Source organism: Pteronotus mesoamericanus, unplaced genomic scaffold (assembly GCF_021234165.1).
Source record: "Pteronotus mesoamericanus isolate MK-2021 breed Mesoamerican mustached bat unplaced genomic scaffold, CSHL_Meso_final scaffold_54, whole genome shotgun sequence".
Lineage (NCBI taxonomy): Eukaryota > Metazoa > Chordata > Mammalia > Chiroptera > Mormoopidae > Pteronotus > Pteronotus mesoamericanus.
In genome coordinates, this window is record NW_026555321.1 from 22,618,858 (window position 1) to 22,643,162 (window position 24,305).

The 24,305-nt window shown below is 42.7% G+C and overlaps 1 protein-coding gene across 1 annotated transcript in view; it reads left to right on the top strand.

Moving 5' to 3' along the window:
- EPHB1 (EPH receptor B1) overlaps positions 1-24,305 on the top strand; it is a 419,047-nt gene that overhangs the window by 353,142 nt on the left and 41,600 nt on the right. Inside the window, exons 11-12 of the mRNA XM_054595535.1 lie at positions 10,835-11,082; positions 18,690-18,905. Coding sequence (XP_054451510.1) covers positions 10,835-11,082; positions 18,690-18,905 — 464 coding nt within the window. The remainder of the gene's footprint in view (positions 1-10,834; positions 11,083-18,689; positions 18,906-24,305) is intronic.

Consider the following 24,305-nt stretch of genomic DNA (forward strand, 5'->3'; position numbering starts at 1 on the left):
GCTTCATCCTTCACCTTCCATTTGTGTGTAGCTTTTGCTGATGCTTGTGCATTCTGCGCAGAGAAGCTGTCCTCTTCGTGGTCCACATGATACTGGGGAAGGAGTGATACATTTAGCAGTTTTTAAGATGCCCAGCACCTTGGGATAAAGACCTCTGCCTGGTTGCTGCTGACCACCCTCTACCAGACACCCATCTCCTCAAGATTAAGAAATCCCAAAGCTAATCCCTATAGATAGTAATTCACTATGTGTAAATCAGTGCCATTTTAACAGAAGACACTATGGGTCGGGACCAATCTTTCTCCAGTCTCCAGTCCCTTTTCTGCTTTGTCCTACTCCTGCTTCTCCTACACCCTGCCTCACTGAGACTGGCTTCACTTTGTGCTAAAAGAGTTGGTGTGAAGAATGAGTGCAAAAAGTTTTTTTGTAAGATAAGATTTATACAATATAATTGGCAATATTCCTCTTAGCTACCTGCCAGATTTGGCACAGGGGGCAAAAACTGGGTTGCAGAATGGTAACGAAATATCAAAAGAAAGAATGAGAAGTCATTTTGTCCTTCCATCACTTGCTTCTTCATCAAGCTTTTATTGAATACTACTTGCATGCTGGATGTGGAATTCCAGAGGTGAGCAAACCACTCTTCCCCTCATAGGTCTGACAGTCTCAATGGCAAATAGGCTGCGTGTAAATTATTGGGCCAACACAGCAGTGTTCAGCATTATACTGGGAGTGGGTAGGGGCATTAGGAGGATTTCACAAAAGAGGTAACCTTTGGCCTGAGCTTTCAAGGGTGAAAACTAGTAGAAAACTGTAAGTTTTGGTGAAACTCATAAGATAATTAGTCAGAAGAGGAAAATTTAATGATTTAAGGAAGAAAATTAAGATGACTTTCCATCAGTGGTGTGCTGGAGCCAGCTTCAGTACCTTGCAAAAGCCAATTGTGTGCATTTCTTTCCAGCCCCTTGTTCAATGACATCATGTTGGTGGCTTGTCATCAGCCATAGTAGGAGTATTTACATCTTGAGAATTGGCAAACACTACAAATCAGGGGTATTGGTTTCTTTGCTTTTTTTGGAGAGCTGGTAGGTGAACACTTACCAGCACACCAGGCTGTGCAAGGTTATTTCAAAGAGGTTGCAGAGGAACCAGCCTATACCTGCTGAGTCAGAGTTGGAGGAGAGGGTCATGTTTGTTACAGGAGGGATTAAGTTGAGAGTGCAAGATCCTTATTAATTAAACATTGATTCTGTGCCTGAGACTGTAGTAGATCCTAGAAAATACACTGAATGCCTGATAATCCTGTCCTGCAGGGGTTATTTTCTAATACAGACACATAGTGCCACTTCCCCTTCCAGAAGAGGACAGGTAATTGAGAGCTAAGTTGAGGGACTTAGAGAACACAAAGGTAGAAGTGGAAAAAGGTGGAGGTAGAAAAAGGAGAGGTGTGATAGCAGGGAAAGACCAAGGTAAGAGGGACCTAGTGGGCCCCTGAGGATGTGGAGGCTTTGGATGGGCTGACACTCTGTGTAGCACATCCTGAAAACAGGGAGGGGAGAAGGCTGCTGTGATGGGATTTGCTGAGGGTAAGTATGGAGCATTGAGGCTGGAGGACCAGGCTGAGGCCTAGAGACCCAGAGACTGCAGTATAAATTTTATCCAATCGAAAATGGTGAATTCCTATAGATTTTTGAGCAAGGTGAGTGATAGAAATGAAGTGGGAAGATGAAACTGATAGATGCTGAGTTTGGAGTGGACTGAAAGGGGGCCATGGGAAAGCAGGGATATGACCTTGGAGGCATGGAGACCAGTTATGGGGCTTTGCCTGGAGAGGGTTTGAGATAGTGGATGCTGGGATCCAGGGTGGTAAGGAAGGCTGCGCTGAAGTAACTAAACTGACCTAAACCAAAATGTATGTATTCATGGTGAATGAAGTGACTGTGGGGCTTGGTGATTGGAGTTGATGGGGAAACTTGGCATGGAGAAGTGCCATGGCCAGAAATAAGGAGCATTAAGGTTAAACATCTTGAAGGGAGAGGAAGGCTGCCCAGCTCCCATTTCGTGGGGAGTGGTGGTTGTGCAGGCAAGTGTAGGCCAAAAGAGTAAAATCTAGAAATTATAAGGATGAAGAATTGTATCAACTGCCACAGTATCTTCTAAAGTTGTGGAAGATATTGAACCAAGGAATAAAAAAAGTAACTATGAGCCAGGTGTGATACCATTCAAGAAGACTGAATTATAATTATTCACTGTCTTTATGTAATTATTTAATGCCCATCTTTCATTACCAGGCTCAAAGTTCTGTGGTGACAAAGGGACATGAGTGGTTTTGTTAGTCTCATGGCTAGCCTAACGTGCTCAATTAAGTATTTGTCATATATAGTTGAATGAAAGTAGATATTTGGAGGAAAATCATTACAGGGATAAAAACTGGGTAGAGCTAAGGAGAATGGACAGAGACTGGAGAGAGGTGGAGTGAGATCATGCGTGCTCTGAAAGTGGGCCCAGTGGAACATAGAAGGGCCAACCGTTCCTCTTCTCCCTGAAGATAATGGGAAAAAATAGAAGTCTCTGTAAAGACAGGGCAACAGGTCATCTGGTGTCTTTGGAGCATATCAGCTCTTTGGAACCATGAATTTAACTAATAGGAGTCACCTTAAATGTCAATTCCAATGCACTGGTTAATTCTGGTCAGTTTGATCAGTAGACTCACCCAGAGCATAAACCAGGGCTGCCAGGTATGACTGAGCCCTACAGCATAGATGGGGTTCCTGGGTTTTGTAGTATTTAACCTATATAACTAGCAGCAGCCCTGAGCGTGACTGTCCAGTGCATGGAAATGCAGGTACAGGTGTCACCAAAAGGTGTCATCCAGAGGAAGACATGCCAACTGCATTTTAATTAATAAACACATCCTCCTCTTACTCCAGCAGCTGCCAATTCAGCATTTCCACAGATGGCTTAGTGTGAGGGAGAAGGGGGCTTGTGGTGAGAGCACTGGGAGAGGAGCATTGGAGAGAAGGAATGTGTGAAGTGTACAGATGGGAATGGGGCCAGCAAGGCCCGCCACCCGTCTCTTTGAAGAAGATGATGGGTTTCATGGGGATGGTGTGGTAGAAAGGCTTTCTGCCAGCCTGACTTTCTTGGGCTCATTCAGAGTGAATGTAGGCAACATGTGGGTAGCCTTCCATTGAATAAGGGTCACAGAAGGAAGTTTCTAAAAGAGAAAAAAGCAAATGCATGTCTTCAGTAATTATATTAATATAGTTAGCATGTACTGAACATTCATCATGTGCCTAACACTGGCCCATATACTTTGTAAGTATTATTTTATTTAACCTTCATAGTAGCCTTGTGTGTGTCTGTGTGTGTGTGTGTGTGTGTGTGTGTGTGTGTGTGTGTTTGCGTGCACGCACGCATGTCTTTAAACTGGTGGGGAAATCAACATTCAGAGGAGACCTTGTTGAAGGTGGGGCTGCCATTTGAGTTGATGGTAGAACAAGAATTGAGACCAAGACAGGGTTGATCTGAGTCTGGTGAACAAAACCCCCACACTACCTGCCACTTCGGTTATTCTGCAAAAAGAGCAGCTGAGTGTATTGGGACATTACTTCTGGTGGTAAATTCTTCCAGCAGTTTGGAGACCCAAGCCTTTTTGCTGAGAATGAGGATCCTTTCTGGGAATTCAGTAGGCCCATGTCGTATGCCGTGAAGACTGCCCCATATTCCCCGGGGACAGTATATTCTTTCTACAATACTCTGTCCCATCATCTGGTCCTTGTCTTCTAATATCAGTTTTCTGTCTTAAGAAGACAACAATGAGACCCAAGATATTTAGCATTTTTTATTATATGTGCTTACTTACACTAGGAAAATAAGTGATAATATAGTGTTGTCTAACAACCACAAAAAGCTACAAGAAAAGAGAAAACCAGTCTGCTTTCACCATCTTGGTATTACGCATTGTGGACACTATAGCCATTCCATCTCATTCGCCAACTCCAGCAGCCTGGTAATGGGTGCCTGGGGCACTTTGCTGAGAAGGAGAACAGGGTTCTAATCAATTAGTGATGCCCTCCCTGAGTGCCGGGTCAGGAGGTAGTGGGATGCCTGCCATGGTTTTACTGTCCCTGCTTCAGCAATAACCTACTTATCTTGCACAGGCTCATGTGACAAAACTTGCTGGAAATCATACTTGAAAACCTAGTTTAAATTTATTCTTTAAAAGTCACTTTTCTGGTGGAAGCCTGAATTAGTAAGTAGAAGCTCTGCCTTCCTTTTTCCCCCTAAGGCAGTTTGTGACTTCAAAATGCTGCAAAAAAATAAAAAGTACAATTGTGTGTAAATGTGAGCTGCACACAGCCAACAGCTACTACTCAATTTACCTGCTGGCAGGTTGGACGTTTCATTTTCAAAAATTGAAAATTCTTTTCTTCTGATTTTATATTTAATAGTTGAGGTATTTAATGCTGCTGAACTACTTTTTTCCCCTTCATTTTGTCAAGGAAGGTAGGAAAGGGGAACTGGCAAGGAGCTGCAGCTTGTAGGGAGTAATTTCAGCAGCTGTCTGGTAGCACAATCACAGAACTGGCTAAACGACCCTCAGCTGACAGCCGGGGGGGGTGGTGGTTCTCAGATTTGAGCCAGGCATCAAAATCACCTGGGGCATTTAAAAACCCAAGTCACAGGGCCTCACCTACTGAGCTTCTGACACAGCAGGTCTATGTGGGATTCAAGAATCCACATTTTCTAACAAGGTCCCAGGTGATGCTGATGCTGTTGGGCAGGAATCAGGCTTTCAGAACCTCAACTGAGAGCCACTGACCACCAAATTGGCCTGAAGCTAGAGCTGAGTCCTAGCCATGGGGAAGTTTTGCTGTAGGAGAGGCTCCAAGGTCAGCTGCGAAGACACATGCCAATCAAAGTCCAGCCAGCCAAAATTAGGCTGGCTACTGTCAGTAAAGGATCTGCATAGAAAGAATCAATCACAGTCACTACCCAATCATTTCTTATAAGCATCTATTTTAAACACAATGTTAATGCTTGATTTGTTGAAAATATTTTTAAGTATGATGCGTTTTTATTAAAAAAAAGAAAAAAGAAAACTGAATGGCCATGATTTGGAGATCATGTGAAAAGAACCTCTTCAGAGTTCAGATTGTTGCAAACCAAAAAGCACTACAGACCTCAAGCCCTGGCCCTTATTATAGTAAAGATGTCAAAAAACCAAACATAGTTTCCTGAGAATAGTATATGGACCTGAAGTCAAAGATCATTGGTGACAGTAGTTTCTTGACTGTAAGCCATATAAGGCCCTGATTTTCTGTTCATTACTAATAATCACAATAGGCCCATTGACTTCCATTCCTGATGAGTTTATGCAGATGCTAGAGGGCCAGAGCCCCCAGACATTAGCACCCTAGGCTTACATAGGGCAACTTCCATGCCCAGATACCAGATACTAGTGGGACGGGCAAAAAGCCCTGCTGTGTCTTGGATGAACCTCCTTCAACTCCCACTAGACTGAAGAAACTTCCTTTCCCCTCCTCTTCTCTTCCAGTCCCTACCTGCACTCCCTGCCCACATGTGTCTCCAACAGTGTGTAGTTTACAAAGCACTTTTCTCACAGGCTCCACACCCTGTTAAGAAGGGCTTCCAGTACATTGTTTCTTTTGATTGCATAGGGTGGAGAAAGCTAAGGCTAGAGAAGTGATATGCCCAAAGTTGGGTATTGGGCTCGGCATGGACTTGAACCTCTTCCTCTACTCCTGGCCAGAAGTTCCCCCAACTGTGCTCAGGGGCCACTTAATTACAGGGGGGACACAGCCTTTGAGTGAGGCTAATGGGTTAAGTGACTTCTTTGCAGTTGGTGCTTGGCAAACCTCTGAGCTTGGAGAGCATGAAGTCATTTCTTTGACAGACAGGAAAGGAGCTATTTTTACAGAATCACAACTCTTCAAGCCACTGCTTTCCAGTGATTGCTGAGCACGTATCTGAGAGAAGTAATGACCACCACCATTGTGACTGTCTACAAGGTCCATCTCTCCCGATCCAAGGAGAGCATTTTTTAAGGCTTTATTTTTTTTTTTTAGAGCAGTTTTAGATTCACAGTAAAATTGATGGGAGGAAACAGAGATTCCCCATATGCCCCCTGCCCCTACACATGCACAGCCTCCACCATTGTCAACATCCACCACCAGAGTGGTACACCTGTTAAAACTGATGAACCTACATGGACATATTATCACCCAAAGTCTCTAATTCATATTAGGGGTCACTCTTGGTATTGTCTATTTTATGGACTTGGACAAATGTATAATGACTTGTATCCACCATTATAAAATCATACAGAGTAATTTCACTGGCCTAACAATCCTCTCAGGAGAGCATGTTTTTGTTCTATCATTTTTAAAAACTACATGATGAGACCCCCCTCCATACACACAGGATATAAATTAAAGCTAAAGTAGTAGAAGCACTTGAAGAGACATCAGCCACAAAGATTAAACAATAACATAACATTTGTCAATTAGGAAAGTCATGTGATCCACACCATTCCAGATAGATAGACCTTCCCAAAACCACACTCTCGGTGGTTTCTGCCTTCTTTCCTTCTTTCCCCCCACTCGCATCTACAAAGCCCACCCTCTGCATTGGGCCCTGTGCGGTGAGAGGCAGCCCGTATGCAAGTGCTATTTTCAAAGGAATTAAAAGGTGTATCCCAGGACCTTTGGCAGTTCACTAACCAATCCATTTGAAAGATCCTTGGGCAGTTTAGATCTGTGCTTCCCAACGTTGGCAGCACTGAAGAAACACCTGGGTGACCAGGCCTGACTTCAGGGGATTGTGACCAGTGCATGGGGCCCAGCACGACTTGGTCTAATGCTCTGCTGTCACAGTCTTAAGAGTTCTTGATAATTTTTCAACATGGAGTCCTGTGTTTTCATTTTGCACCAGGCCCCACAAATCATGTAGGCTATTCTGTAAGAAGCTTTTAAATACGTCCGTGTGCAGGTTGCACCCAGACAACTAATCAGCATCCCTGGAGGTGGGACCCAGGCCTCCGTACTTTGTAACGCTCCCCAGATGATTGCAGCGGGCAGCCAACCTTGGGAACTGCTGGTGTAGAACCAAAGTCCTCACCTGGGTGTTTATGTGTGTGTTGTGGGGAACATCAGATTCACCTGGAGCACTTTTCCAAACTTCACACACTGCTATGTAAACACTGATAAACTGATTCCTAAATACTCTGATCCCACCCAACTAACCAGGCAGGGACATCTCTCTGTGGGATAGTTCCACTGTGCCTGCTGTCCCCTGGATACTGAATTGCCATGACAGTAACTGCACAGCTGGGGCATGGTGGTCCCTGGACTGCAACTTCATATCCACACAGCTCTGTTCCCTGTGGCACTGCCAACCTGGCGCCCCCACCGAGAGGCAGCTGGGCAGGAAAGCGGGTGGGCCTGGGCAACAGCCCTTGCTCTGACTCGCACCTCTGGGGTTTGCGGCATGTTTTCTTTGTGCCTCAGTTTCCTTATTAGTAAAATGGACATAATAATAATCAACTCATGAAGGCGTTTTGAGGATTGATGAAATAAGACCTGCAAAGAACTTAGCACAGTGCCTGACACATAGTATAGGTGGTCAATAAATATTGGGGTACTATCTCCTCTGAGAAGAAATAAGAGCATAGCCTTCCCCTCAACTCTCAACTATGTCTTTTCACTAAAAGAAAATAGAACTCACTTATATGACAAGGAAAAAATACCAATATTCTTCAATTAGTATACTAACTAAATATGCAATGTGTGTTCATTCATCTCATAGTTATTGAATATCTGCTAGGTCAAGGTGTAAGAGGGATGGATTCCACACATACACACACATGTACACATGTATATGGATATACACATGCATGCTCACACATACGTGTATACATATACATACACATAAATATGACAGGTCACTGTTGTTTAGTACTTTAAATTTTTACTCATTTACTTATTGTAACAATTTAAACAACATAAAAGTAATTTTATTAATCTGTGCTTCCCCACTTTTATTCCCACTATTCTAGGGTAACCATTTAAAAAAATAATTTGAAACCTGATGCAATTTTTTAAAATATCTTTTTTGCATACAAACACATACCGCATATGGGTATATACTGTGTTGTTGTTCTTTTCATCTTCACTTAACAATATGATGTGTACATCTTTTGAAATCAGTGCATATTACTCTTCTATTAGTTTTCACTAGCTCATGGTGTTCTGCAGGATGCCGTGTCATTTTCAACCTTTCCTTGGTGGTAGGCATACAGTGTTTGGCTATAGAAGATGCTACAGCAAACAGCCTTTTATAAAAATGTAAATACTGACACTTCTATTTCTTATGGATAGAACAGGGGTAGAGCCTCCAGCAGTTTAGAACACAAAAATAGGCAAAGCAAAAGCCAAACAATAAATGTGATACCCCAACTTTTACTTACATGCCACCATGTACCAGGCAGGCACTACAGCAGGGTGAAAAAGCTACGAATGTGAATGAGACTCAGCCTGACCTCAAGCAGTTCACCAAAGTAGCATGTGATTAAATGTCAAGACCAATGCTACACGTGATATATATCTTAGTATTACAAGGTTCATGTTGTAATATTCCTAATGGTGCTTAAGCCAATCTCTACTCTAGCTCTAGATTATGACAAGTTCCATTGACTCCTGAGCAGTTTTGCATGAAAAACCATTTCATGCAGCTTCCTTCCAATTTTTTTTTTTTTGTAGCAGAAAACAAAAGGAACTCCCAACTGAATCTCAGCAGAGACGTTAACTGGCTTGTCTAATGTGGCCAGTAATTTACCTGATTGCTCGCAGTGTGGCCCATCATTTTCTGCCAGAAGCTGAAAGTAAATAAGATAGTTTTCCCAGCAGAGAACCATGTTTCTCCTGTCAGGCTTTTGACGCACATTTCAGTGATACACTTACAAGTAGATACTAACCTGCTTCACATGAAAGAACTGGAAGTTAGAAAACCAAGTTAAACCACAGAATAACTTTTGAAAGTACATTTAACAGGATTCAACAGATTTTTTTAAGCAGCTAGGAAATAATGTCACGGGACTGTTTTACTTCTGGTAATTTTATTGCATAGATGTTTAAATGCTCTGGCACCCATGGAGGTGTGCAGCTCCTGTTTGCTTGGCAAAACCACATACTGTTCAGTTGCCTGGAGTGCAGTTAGCTGCCAGCCTCCAGCTGCAGCACCTTGAGGATCAGCGCCAGCCAGGGACTGAGCACGGGGGAACGCTGGGGCCTGGAACTTCCTGAAACAGGCACTCTTTGCTCCAGAGCGCCTCTCTGGGTTGGATGAGACAGCCAGATCTGCATTGCAGCCTGGGGTTCTCCTTGTCCATAGCTGGTTCCTCCTTTCTTTTCGGGCTGTTAGGTCTGCATGGTGACCTGGGATTCTGGCCAATCCTGCTCCTTCCCCTTTTATCCTGCACAGTGTCTGCTAACCACCCTTCCTAACTTCTCAGTGTCTGCTTTTTGGGGAACCCAATAGCCACAAACGTTTTCAGGGCAATGTAGGAACATAAATGCTATTCATTTTGTTCAGAAAACTGAAAACCTGAACATACCCCTTAACCCCCAGACATTCTTGCCACAGGCTCTGCTAAAAATGAATCATGACTCTGCCAAAGTGAAATTGACCCTTCATTTCAATTATTCAGCTGAGACACAAATGAAAAACCCAATGTGGGGTAAAACAAACTCATATATACGGAAACGCCCAGCCATTGTTAATATAGCAAGAATGGTTTGTGGGACATTGATGTAACCTGGCAGCCAAGGAGAGTAGACTGGAATGAACATGAGTGAACAATGATGACTTCACTGTACTAGTCACTGGGGGCAGTAGATACCGTTGAGTGAGCATGTGTACTGTGTGACCATTGCATTCAAAATGACTGAGCAAACAGAGCAATGAATCTGCATCAAATTTTGTGTTAAGTTTGAACATTCCTCTGTGGAAACTATTCAGATGATTCAGAAGGCTTTTGGGGATGATGTAATGAGTGCAGTGCAAATAAGTGTGGCATAAATGCTTCAAAGTTGGTCGAGAATCTGTTGGAAGTGATCCATATTCTGGAAGGCCTGCCACAAACAGAACACCTGACAATGTTGAACGTGTATAGGCTGCGGTCAACAAAGATGGGCAACTGACAGTGCGAGAATGAGAAGCTGACCTGGGGATTTCAAAACTACCGTGTCTGAGATTTTCACATGAGATCTTGGCGTGAAATGTGTCATGGCAAAATTCGTTCCACTGTGTCTGCTACCAGAACAGAAGGAACATCATGCTGCAGTTGCTAATGACTTGATTCACACCACTACCGGTGAACGAGATTTCCTCAAGAAGGTCCTAATGCTGGGAGAACTGTGTGAGGTCCCAAGGTGCCTGCTTTGAAGGGGACTTAGGCATCATTGTCTTATGTGCAATGTTTTGTGTATCTTTATCTTCTTCAATAAATGTCTACGGGTCATACTACATGGCTGGATACTTTCTGGACATACCTCATTATTCTGACATCTCACTTTAGTTACCTGAACTATTTCTAAGATCTGGGGTAGGGAATGTGTTTTAGTATTCCTTCTTTGTTTGTCATGAACTGATTAGAGCCAAGACATCGTCGTTACAATGAGAAAACACTGTTTCCATTTCTGCCTTTTTAATCACAATTCCACTTTGAGCACCATTGTTCTTGATAAGCTGCCTCCCCATGTGGTTCCACAAACAGAGAAGGAAGCAGGTAATAATTGCATTCTTGTTGCAGGAGAGTTTGGAGAGGTGTACAAGGGGCGTTTGAAACTTCCGGGCAAGAGGGAAATCTATGTGGCTATCAAGACGCTGAAGGCTGGGTACTCGGAGAAGCAGCGTCGGGACTTTCTGAGCGAGGCGAGCATCATGGGCCAGTTCGACCATCCCAACATTATTCGTCTGGAGGGTGTGGTCACCAAGAGTCGTCCAGTCATGATCATCACAGAGTTCATGGAGAACGGCGCCTTGGATTCCTTCCTCAGGGTAAGAGAACCTCCAGGGCATGAATGATGTTAGCACTGTTGGACGCTGGGGAATGTGTGAGGACAGCCATTCAAGAATCCACCCATGAAATGTGGGTGGGTGTTGGAGATGTTCATGAGGTTAACAAATTTGTTGCTAAAAGAAAAGAAAAGAGAGCTTGTGGACCCCTCATTAGGCAGAAGGCGTGTTGGTAGGGCCTTGATAAATGCTTGATGGATGAGTAAGAATGAATAGATGGGGACAGAGAATGGCCATCAGCATCTGTATGAATCATGGAGATTGAAGAGTCTTTCAGCTGCCCCGTAGCCCCATGTGATTCATGCAGATGCCAGGGGTCACCTCTGCCTTCCCCAGCATGCCGCTCTCCTCTCCCAGCCAGCTCTCATCATTTGCAGTTCACAGATAAAACAGGCTACCCTTTTCTGATACCTGGGCCACCTGCCTTCTGGGCAAGAAAGGGGAACATTGGGTAACCAACATTCACAATTCTTCTCTGGGGTTAATGAAGAATGTGATTCCCTCCCAACCCGCCGCACAAGTAGGGGTACCTCAAGGCCTATGACTGGGGGATCTGTAAAAGACTCTTGTCAGTGTGCCCAAATAGAGCCACACTGGAACCGTCTTCATCTCTGTGAGGTATCACAGAGCTACTTAGAGAATCGGTGAGTGAGGATTGGCCATGATGCTGATGTCTGGGGAGTGGAAGCTGATTAAGCAAAGGCCAAGGAGGAAGGCTTTCTTGGACAGAAGCTCAGCTGGAAATTTTATGGGAGCCTGAGAGCAAAGGAGCAGCACCAAGGAATGGGGCAGGATCTTCTGAGCAAGGACTGCAGCGTAATACCAAGTAGCAGACCATCAAAGCTATCAAACAGTAGCTATAGCTGCAGACCAGAGAGCCATTTTAGCCAGTCTTTGAAACATTCATGGGGTGACTGCTCTTGTTTCTCCCTGTGCTGGGTGCTGGGTCTGTAGAGATGAAAGAGACATTGTTCTAATGCTGTATAACAAATTACATGAAGACTTTAGTGGCTTAGCACAATAATTTATTTTGTTTATGAAATCCAGTTGGAACAGGGGCATCTTTATTCCATGTGGTGTCAGATAGGGCAGCTCAAGGGCTGAGGCCTGGACTCATCCAAAAGCTTTTCACTCATGTGTCTTGTGGTTGATGCTTGGCATCAGCTGGCATCTCCCCCATCATCTGCTTGGCCTTCCTCAAGCAAGCTGGGACCCAAAAATAAGCATCCTCAGAGAAGGCAGAAGCTGTATCCACTTTGTAACCCAGCTTCAAAAGAGACACAACATCATTTCAGCCATAGTGATGTGCCCACCTGATGCAATGGTAGGAAACAGGTCCATATTTTGAAGGACAGCAATTGAATACGTTCTTACACATAAGGGATGAGGGTCCTGCTATGTCCATCTTAGAGGATGCAACATGCCACAGAAGTCCCTGCCTCCAAGGACCTTCATGTCCAAAACTTCCAGCAAGCATCTGCCTATATTGTTCTTCTGTTTCCATGCATGGAATACAGCAGTACCATAAGCAAAGAACTGAAATCTTGCCAGGGAATCCAGGGAAGGCTTCAAAAAGGAGGGAGAACTTATCTGATATTGGAGAATGAGTAATTCACAGACAGGTCGGGGAGCAGGCAGGTAAGATGGAAACACAGGAAGTATGTTCAAAGGCCAGAGTCAGCTTTGCCTATTTGGTAATCTATCAGCAGCTGCATGGTGGCTCCAAAGCGCAGGGGCAGAGCTTAGGAGCTGCAGTGTTTCAGAAGGGTAGCTGGGGGACTTGCCTAGAAGTGGCATTTGCACAGTACTGAAACTAATTTTTCAGGGCAAGCACACACTCTTTGCCTTGTCTAAATCATTAAGCAATAGTGCCCCCAATAGAGACAACAGAGGTAAGTTGTGGACCTCATGAAGTTGGCCTAGCACAGCCTCGTTGGGGGTATGGGTTATTCCTTGTATTTTGCCCCTGTAATACCTAGCACAGTGAGTGCCTGGTAAATGCTAGTTAAATGAGAACCTCAAATAGCCATTTCTGGGACAAAAATGTTCCAGAGTGACAAGAGAAATGTAGTTATTCTGAGTGAGCCTGATCTCTTGTCCTTGTAGCCAGACCTCTCATGTAAGAGTATGATATGGACCATGCTTTCCTGCGGACATTCGTTCATGATCAGAGCTCTCATGAAAACAGTCAAATAAAAGTGAATAGAAGGCAATGTTAGAAGAAAAAGTGTTTTCTGGAACAAGCCTCCAGACCCTTTTGGGAGTCATTTATTTCCTACATGTCACCTGACAGTACTTTACAGAGAGTCACAACATGATCTGGGACTGTGATCAGACTCTCTCTTTTTCTCTCTCTCTCTCGACGGTGCAAGGAACAGGGAGATTCATTCTCAGGAGGCTGTGGGAAATCAAAGCCCCACAGTGTTGCTTTGCATAAAGCTGTTTCCATTTGGGGCCCAGGACATAGGCACATGTTGGACACCATTATTTTTCATGATGATGAGGCCTGGGTGGGGGGAGAAAAGCTAGGGGCAAGAGAGGGGCACAGGAAAACCAAAGAGAGAGGCTGGCAAGAAAGGAGCGGCCGGAGCAGGCAGCGCCAGGAGGAAAGGGGAAATGAAGCGTTTCTGACTCCTCGCACGGCATGGAGGCAGGTAATCTATAAATCTAATTTCAGCCTTACTAGCAAACCCTGGAGCATAGCAACATTAATTGATGTATCTGCTGCTTGATAAAATCTAAAAGTAGGTCATCAGTTAAGTTCTGTAGGGTCCATCTTCTGGGAAGTAGAATAATTTTAGGATCACCCTTCAGAGAAGAAAGGGGTTAATCCTCAAAATGTGCAGCTGTTTCCTCCCTCCAACTGGTCCTTTCACACTGGATATGGCATCTCTGGAGAGTGGCTGCAGCTCCTGCTCTGGGTCAGACTCTGAGAGACTATGGGCATTGGGGATCCAGTGAGCCTACTGAACATGATTTCTCACAGTCCACTCACAGCTCTTCCCCCATTGTGGGAGCTGGAATCCCTCACATTCTGGAAGGTTTGGGAACACCATTATTCTTCAACCACACATTCAATATGTTCATTATGTTCCATTTTTTCCCAAATGTCTGTGCCGTAGATTGTGTAGCATGCAAATCTATAATTAAATATGTATTTCCTTCTTGGCATTCAAATTCAGGGGATTTAATCTGGAGGCTCTTCCATAATCTTGAACAACCCCTGAATCTCATTGATGGCCCATGCTTGAGCAAACAAGGTCGACATGTTCTATAAGGCTTTTGTGCCTAAAACTTAGCCTTATGGTTGCTGCTGGTTCATTCACAGATGGTCATAACTGAAAGACTCTTGGAAGTCACTGAGCAGTGACAAATGGAGACATTTCTCATCAGGGAAGCTCATTCATGGGCTGAAACTAGACAACAGCAACCCAGATGTCAGGAAGAGAACACCAGATTGGGAGCCCTGAAACCGGGGTTCTGCTTTGGGCTCTGTTGTGAGTCACCCTGTGGCCTTGAACAAATCTGTTAACTCAATTTCCCAATCTATAAACTAAAGGCATTGAGCTGGATGATCTTGAAAGGTCCCTTTCAGTTAAAAAAAAAAATCTATGATTCATTCTCTTCAAACAAATCAAATAAGGGTTTCATTTCCTGAAGTGGATTTGTCAATGAAAGTTGAAATACCTAAATCCTTCCTGTCTAATAAAAGGGCCAGCAAGTAGCTTCAGTGAATTTGAAGAAAAGCAATTTCAGCAGAAAGCACTTCATGAAGGGAAGAAAGTTTAAATCACTTCACCTAGGCTGTATTTCTTCTGTGGGCTGTGTTTTTACCATGTGCTCAGCATGGCAGATCTTTTCCCAAAGTCCCTAAGAAATCTCTCTTTTTTTAATCTTGTTTATTTTTATATGCTGATGTTCATATCCCTGGAAGTTCTTCCTGGGAAGTTATACCAATGAAATGAACACAAAACAGTTGAACATGCCAAAAAATCTTCATATGCTTATATCTTTAAATTTCAACTAAGATTATGAACTCAACAGGCATGATCCTGTCTTATCATGGTATGCGATTGCCCTGCAGATCCTAAGGAAAAATATATAAGCCTTCACAAAGTCAACATATTCCAATGGAAAAGGCACTGGAGTTAAAACAGTCAGATAAGTATAGTGTATATGTGGTACAAATATCTCTACTTTCTATTTCCCTGGCCATAGTAGACATTGTTAATCAATCATGCCTTCTTTTCCTATGAAGCTTATACACAGCTTTATTCTCCGCCCAGCATTTGAGACAGCCATTACCAATTGATCAGAGATGGAATGTCAGTAGAGACGTAATTTTCTGTTCTGGACTTAGAATCTTGTTATAAGCCGAAATCACACAGAGGGACTGAATGATGATCATTTAAACTTTCTGGACTTAATGTATCTTCTCTATAAAAACAATATACTATTACCTACTTTTCACAGAACCAATTTTAAGGATTAGAACATATTAGTGAAGTATGACTTGCTATTCACAAGTCAAGTAGAGGAAGAAGTCAGTGTTTATTAATTATTTGATCCAAACTTCAGGCTTGCATCATTAGTTTCCAAGCATATGCTACTACAGTTGGAGGGGGGAGCTATTACATGCCAACCTGGTGAGCTCAGAATGGCCTGTGAACTAGGTTCTCCAAGGACAATGGTTCTAGGATGTCTCCTACACACACCTAGAACACACAGTCCTGGCCCCAGGTGCCCTCAGTCTCTTTCACCAGGTACTCCAGGTACATGAGAGAGCTGATTTGTGTGACATTGTGGCCTTACTGATAATACCAGCAACCATTGCTGCTGTATTAGTGTTCACTGGACACTGAGCTAAGCCCTTTTACATGTAACAATTCATTTAACCTCACCAAAATCCTATCAAGAATGGACACTATGGGCACTATGTTCCTATTTGACAGATGTGGCGATCATGCTGTGCAGGTTAAATGACTTAACCAAGAGCATACAGCTAATGAGTGGCAGGCCCTGGGTCCAACCTGGGTCTGTCTAGCTATAAAACCTGGAATTTTAGCTATTTATTGGCCCCTGTTGGCCCCAGAAACTCTCAGGATGACTAATCTAAATTTTAAAACAAATGAGATAATAAAGCAGGCCTATGAAGATTTAAATGACATATGTAGAAACATAGGCAAATTACTGCACATGCTTTCAGTATTGCTCTTCTCAAAACTGTTTACCACTATCACCAGGGCCTCCCCCAACATCTATATACAAGTTGGCTTCTTTAGTGAGACATTCGTTTTCAATGGCACTGTGGTCTACACGCATGGAGAGGAAGTAACAACCTGAATTGAAAACGTAGGACTCCGTGAGTTCAGGCTAAGTGAGAATATAGTTTCTAATAGACAGAAGTCACGTGAGAGCTTTCTGAGGATGCAGATCCCCAGAGACTACTTAGCAAAAAGGAACGGTGCTAACCTGGCTAACTTCTTGAGAAGGTGTGACTGAAGTTCGTTAGTAAGAAGGAAAATTTGCATCTCTCACAGCACATCCAGCTCTCATAGATGGGCACTATGTGCTGAAAAAAACAATCCCAGTTTCCAAAAAGCAGCTCTGCACTTTCTTTTGGAGTTGGTTAGAAGGAAATACTGTGGAAGAAGCATTCTGGACAGGTCGTTAAGGTTTGAGTTAAAAACAGCCTGGAATGTGGGGGATGCTGATGCCAGGAGGTCCTCCTCTGGCAGGGGTCTCAGGAAGAAGTGGGGGGAGTGTCAGTTTGCTCCAGTCCTTCAGCTGATCAGGGGGCATAACCCTGGTGAAGATAGACCCAGGCTTGCCGTCTTGCATGAGGAAGTCTTCAACAATTCATGCTGGCCTTGTTAGACTTTTTGATTGTTGAGGTTTCCTCTAATAAACAATGTAGTTTTATAAGAGCTCTTTTATTTTTCCGTACTTATTTTTGCATAGAAAATGCTTTTGCAAGAGCAAGGGTGTGAATGATGTGTTCCACACACATTTAAGCAAGGTAATGCTTGTGAGTGCCTTGTACCACCTCACATACAGTCGATACTCCACAAATGGGAGCTCCTCACACTGTTTATACTTCCTGCGTTTCACACAAGGGCACTGGGGCAGAGAGGGTGACTGCCTTGCTCAGGGCTTGTGTTACTAAACTGGACGCTGGGGGTCTGCCTCCTCCCTCCTCTTCCCCAGTCCAAGCATTTCACTGCCTGACCCACACTCTACTTACATAATACAACTCATTGTCCTTTGGGGAGCAGCTGTGGCTGGACTAGATGGGAAAATATATTCTTAGCAATGTGGTCCAGGGTTCACTTATTTAACCAGTCTGTGCAGAGCTAAGACCCAGGGGCTTTGGGGAGACAGGAAGATGGCACAGATTCCCTCACAGAAGAGGTGTTATCTAACCATTGAGGAAGGCATCCGCCCAAGAAACTGATCCCACTGATGACCAGAGAGAGGACAGAACTGAAGGTTAGCATGAGGAAGAGCAGCAACAGTTCCCATTTACTAGGAGAGTCCACGTTCCAGACACTGTGGGTACTCTTCCACCCCTCCCCAATCCCTATGAGGTTGGCATGGTTACCCCAGTGTCAGGGTGAGAGCCTGGTAGTACCCAAGGGAGATACCTTAACCCTTAATTCTGGAAACAGGGAGTAATGTACCAGTCATTCATTCAGCAGATGTTTATTGGGCCTCTTCTACCTATTATATTAAAGCTCTCAGCACTAGGAATACAGCAGGGCCCACAAGAGGGAAGGTTCTTATGCTCAGATTGCTTAGAGTCAAACAGCAAAGATAGACACACATACACACACACACACACACACACAAACTAAAAGCTGTGACATTTGCTAAGAAGAAAAATAGAGTATACACTGAAAGAGAGTAAGAAAGTACTAAATGTATTTGAGGAAGGGGACTTGTTACAGAGACATCCTCTCTGGACAAACCTGAAAGGCAGGTAGGTGTTGATTGTGGAGGAAGGACAGAGGGAATGGCATGTGTAAGGGACCTAAAGCAGGAAGAGCCTGGCTTAGAAAAAGATTGAAAGGTCAGTAGCCATTTTGGCTTTAACACAGGCATGAGGGATACACTGGCAGAAGGTGAGGCACTAGCTGATCCCATGGGGGCCTTGTGGGCCATGCTAAGGAGTTTGGAGCTTCACCTTAACACAATGGGAGGCTATTAGAGAGCTTTAAGCCAGAGAGTGACATGCCCTGATTTATGTCTTACAAAGATGGCTCTAGCTACAGGGTAGAGAATGCATGCACGGTGTACGGTGGCTGTTACAGGTGATGGATGACAATGACTTGGTTAGAGTGGTGGCAGTGGAGATGGAGAGGAGTGGATGGGTTTGCAATGTAATTTGGAGAAGAAATTGACAGGGCTTGGCAAGGGGAAGAGAGCAGTGCATTCTAGGAGAGGGATGAGGACAGAAGTGGGGGAGGGAGGGAGCAGCAAGCGCCCGACCAGCGCTGGGAGGCTGACAAGCAGCAGGGCTGTGGCACTTCGGCTTTTGTTTAACCATTGAAGCTCATCTTGATCCTGATGCCCCTTGTGTCTTATTACAGCAAAATGATGGACAGTTCACGGTGATCCAGCTGGTGGGGATGCTCAGGGGCATTGCCGCTGGCATGAAGTACCTGGCCGAGATGAACTACGTGCACCGGGACCTGGCTGCTAGAAACATTCTGGTCAACAGTAACCTGGTCTGCAAGGTGTCTGACTTTGGCCTTTCCCGCTACCTCCAGGATGACACTTCAGATCCCACCTACACTAGCTCCTTGGTGAGTCCTTGGTATTCTCAGGTAAAGGCATGGCATAAGGAAAAGGTGGCTGCACATGTCTGTGGACCCAGGGCAGGGTCATACTCAGAGGCACTGGGACCCAAACTCATTCTCTACGCAGTAGGGGGTGGATGGCAGGTAGTGGGAGAACCATCTATCCAGGAGAAAAAAAATAGCAGCTGGCTGTCCAGGCAAACATTTAGGCATAGGCTGTGAGGAAGATTCAGTATCTATTCTGAAGCCATGGTGTTTCTTGGCCAATGAGAAGAGGACATTTGGAACAAATGACTTCAGGGAATCCAAATAGTTGGACGGTAACATCAGAGACTTCTGTCAACAGGAAACAGGCTCTAGTTGAGTTGGCACTATGTCACTAGGTAGACACTTGGTTCCCTTCTCCTCTCTTCTTTTCCATTGCTTCCAGATAGCTTTAAGTGCTAGCTACATGAAGAGTACTCTGAAATTTGTTTTGCCTGCTCCACCTCTACTCCACATCTAAGGCTAATCATCTCTGTCTAACTGCCTAGTTAATGTGCGCAGGTCCAAAATAGAGCACTTGATTTATGCTCCAATTTCCCTTCTCCACTCTCTCCATCTCAGTAGTTACACCACAACCAATGACTGAAACCTAGGAGTCAGCCTTGGTTTCTGTATGCCTCATCATTCATGCCCAATCCCTCAGCAGCTCCTATAGGTTCTTGTAATATCTGTGCCTTTTTTTTCACCTTTCTCCTCCCACCCTCCTCCAAGGTACCATTCTCTTTCACCTGGACTGTTACAGTATCTTCCAACTAGTCCCCCTGGTTTCCTTGCATCTCCTTATGTCCAATCCCAACAGCATCCACCTACCAAACTAGCTGTGTTATTTAAACTTGCCAAGTTATTATTATTATAAAAATGAAAACAATACAGAGAAATAAGAGGAAAAGGAAGAGGACCTAAGAATCTAAATTACCATGAAACAGGTCGGTAAGCTAAAAGGCCAGAGAGTAAATATTTTAAGCTTTGCTGGCTAAGAGGCAAAATGAGGCTATTATGCAGAAAATAACCTAACTGTTTAAAGTATAACCCTTTAAAACAGTAAAAACACCATTCTTAGCTCTTAAGTTGTAAAGAGCCAGGTGACCAGCCAGATTTGTCACTCAGGCTATAATTTGTTTACCAACCCCTGTCCTGAAGTATCCATTTTAATGCTTAGATATCTCCTTTTACATTTTTCTCTTTGTTCAAAAATTTGAAAATTTTGATTTTATAAAAATGGAATCATACTATACCTATTATTCTGTGTCCTGTGTTTTCAAACATTCACACTCCACCAGGAGTGTACAGTGCCTGTCTTCCAGCATCTTCACCAGCACTGGAGGGAATCAGTTTTAACAATTTGCCAGTCCAAAGATGAAAACTGACGGCTCACTTTAATTTGCATTTTCACCTGACTGCTGAAGATATTAATATCTTTTCACACAATTACCCACACTACTATTTCTTTTTCTGTTAATTAACTATACATGTTTTTATCTGTTTTTCCATTAGGTTATTTGCTATTTTTTAATTATTGATTTTAGAGAGAAAGAGGAAAGGAGAGAAAGGAAGGTCAGTTTGTTGTTTCACTTGTTTATGCATTCATTGGTTGATCCTTGTATGTGCCTTGACTGAGGATTGAACCTGCAATCTTGATGTATGAGGATGATGCACTAACCAACTGAGCTACATGGCCAGGGTTATTTGCTGGTGTTTTAGAAATTTATAAGCCTTTTTATATTAGGGGTGTTAATCCTTTGTCTGCCATATATGATACAATCAGTCCCCCCTCCACCTGTTAGTTGTTTGATATTTCTTATGATGTCCTTGGCTTCCAAAAGTGGTTAATATTCATATAGTCAAAAAGGTCTATATTTTTCCTCTATATATTTTTGGATTTTCTGCTTTGTTTTAAAAGTTCTCTTCACTCCAAGGTTATAAAATGCTTTTTAAAGCTTCCTGTACTATTGGGGAGGGGAGGGTGTTCTGTATTTAAATATTTAATATTCCTGAAATTTATTTTTCCCAAGATTTTATTTTGAAAAATTTCAAGCATGCAGAAAACTTGATAGAATTTTACAGAGGACAGCCATTTCCCACCAACCAGATTTTAGAATTACTGCCCATTTATCATTCCACTCTACTTTGTTGGTGCATTTCCAGATAAGTTGCAGACATCAGTACATATCGCCCCTAAACACTTCCCCATATATGTCTTTAAGTAAAGTATTTGTTTATAGTTTTTTCATTTAAGGTAAAATTTGCATATACAAAAATGCATGAATATTAAGTGTACATTTAGAGTTTCAACAAATGCATACAGATCAGTAACCCAAACTTCCATCAAGATACAGAATACTGCATTCACACGGGGAAGTCTCCTCCTGTCCCTCCCCAGTCACTTCCCATCCCCACCCCATACCCAGAGACAACCACTGTTCTGGTTTTTGTTTCAACCTGAGGTTCGTTCTGCCAATTCTAGAACTTCACTTAAGTGGAATCACACTACGTATGTGCTTTGTGTCTGGCTGCTTTAACAGCATTCTGTCCGTGACACCCTTTCATACTGTGTGTAGCACCAGTTCATTTCTATTTATTGTAGTATTACATTGCTTATTTATCCATTCTCTTGTCGACAGATACAAGAGCTAGTCTAAAATTTCTTTTTTGAATATTTATTAGGACAAATATTACCCTGATTTTTTACAGATGAATTGATAATTATGCTGGTACCACATATTAAATACATTCTCAATTTTTTATTGAATCACATGTCATCTAGGTCATATAAGTTTGTTATATGAACTATGTCTTGATTTTTAATTCTTCTCCATTGATCTATTTATTGATTCTTGTGCCCAACCATATTATTCTGATTATTAACTTCAGCAAGAGTTTCACAATCTGTTTTGTTCTGATTTTAATAATTTTAGCAAGAGTTTTACTATCCTTCGTTCTTCAAAAAAAAACTTTCTTGGCTCTTCTCAAATACATTTTGTTTCAAGTACAATTTAAAATCACTTTGTCCAGTTTCAAAACATGTACACATACATATACACTAACATTTGGACTTTAAATGAAATTCTATTCTAACTTCGGAAAAACTAACATTTTAATGACCCTGAGTCACCTGTGTAATGATGTGAGCCAAATATGCAATTCATATATGCTTTATATTAAAATTTTTATTAGGTTAAAAAAATCCCCACATTATTTTCATATACACATTATTTGGATCATATGTTATGATTTTTGCGTTTCTTCTAAATGATGAAGCTTATAAACCCCTTAGTCTAAGAGCTTTCACAGCCATATGTGCACCTGCCTCCCCATATGTATCATATTATTCCTCCATGGTTAGCCTTTTATTTAAAATAGATAAAATTATCATGCTTGCTGAGTAAACAATTTCTTTCTAAAAAATACAAATTATTTACATGAGAAAAATATTTATTGAGCATCTACTATGTACCAATCCTGAGCCACAGCTAGGGGCACACTCATGATCAAAGGGGGACATAGTTACTATCCTCACAGCACAATTTAATGAGGAAATAACATATTAAACAGACATATATACAAATAAGCTCATGATTACGAGGTGAGCTAAGAAACAGTGTGTTCTGTGAGAGTGTGAATAAAACAATAAATAACAAAATAGTCAGACTATATCTAGGGGAATGAAGGAGGGCATCCAGAGGCAAAGAGGGTGCTGCAGCAGAGACTTTAACAATGTCACCCAAGTGAATGGGGTGGGTTAGGGCACTCAGAGACATAAGCAGCATGTACCAAGAACCTGTGGCAAGAAGGAAAATGGACTTTTAGATCAGCTGAGAGAAAACCCTTTTACTTGACATTTGGAGAAGAGAGGGAAAGTGAAACCGAGGTGGTCAGCAGCAGTTTCATCGTGCAGAGCCTCCAAGACCCCTGTGCTGAAAATTACAGCCTTAGCCCAATGGGAAGCCATGTAAGGTCCCAGTAGGTGTGTGTGCATGCACACACAGGTGCGGACACAGCCCAAAGGGGATGGGCTTTCATTTTAGGAGAAAAACCTGGCGTTTCTCGCCTTTTTCTTCCAATCTTTTTCCCCTGCCTTCTTTAAAAACAAAACAAAAACTACTTTCTTGGCTTCCTACTTCTGGGTTGTTTTGTTTTTTTTCCCCCCTCACCAAAAATGATTTAGCAAGCCCCATCAAAGTAGATGTTCTGAGAAAGGGAGGCAAGCCCTAGTACGGACCGAGACCTCTGTGTGACGGGGCTGGCAGCTCAGCACATTAGAAACAAGAAGAGGTGTCAGGAAGCTATGGGACAGTCGGGGAGCTCACAGAGATCAAGGGAGTAACATGAAAAGGACTTCATAATAAATGATGCTTAGAGGTGAAGGTGATGGAGGTCTGAGGGTGATATCCAAGGTCTGACCTGGGCCTCTGCATGGTTGAGGGCACCAACTGGAAAATCAGCTATACTCAGGGACATGGAGAAATACATTGGAGCACACATATCGAAAGCATGAAACCTAGAATGAATTGTATGGTGCTGAATTGGAATTGGAGGTATTGGTATGAACTTGTGGTTTTCAACATATGAAAAGAGAGAGAAATAAATATAGGATGAGAATGCCTCAAAGCAATGACACCCGTGTGGCAAAGAGTACACCTGGCACTCAGATCTTCGATTCTATATATTCTTTTACACTAAAAGCAGCCAAGACTCATTAGAGAGATGGCCTTTTGTAGGGACTGGCAGAGAAAGAAAAAAATGAGCTGGCAAATCTTTTTATTCCAGAAAGTAAGAAAGTCCTCAAAGAATAATGGGGGCATACCAAAAGAACAGTACGCAGCTTGGGGGGCCTCCTAATGTCCAAACATGGGGTCATTTGAGCTTCAAAATATATAATGATAGTAAAAGTTTATAACCTATTGAATAAGATAGGAACTATGTCTTCCATACTAATATGAATATAAATGAATAAATAAATAAAGAAAAGAGAAAGCTTTCTCAATACTGGAAAAAATGATACTATTGGAAAATCACTGTTTAGTGACCATCAGATTAAATTAAGATATATCAATGGATGCTAAAACTTAGGGTGAAATTCAGAAAACAAACAGGATTTTATGTAGTATTTTCTCCCAAAAATATTTATTACAAAAGGGGAGAAAGTAACTTTACAAAGAAACTTGGCAACACCATCTGAATCAAGTGAATAAAGTTCACACCAGCAATAACAGGACAAGTAAACATTGAGTATAGCACTTGCCAAGGTGCAATGAAAAGAACATAACATTTGAGATACTCTGTTCAAGATGTTATACCCTGGGTTCCATCATGAGGAAATATCAGATTAACTAAAACTGAGGTACATTCTATTAAACATCT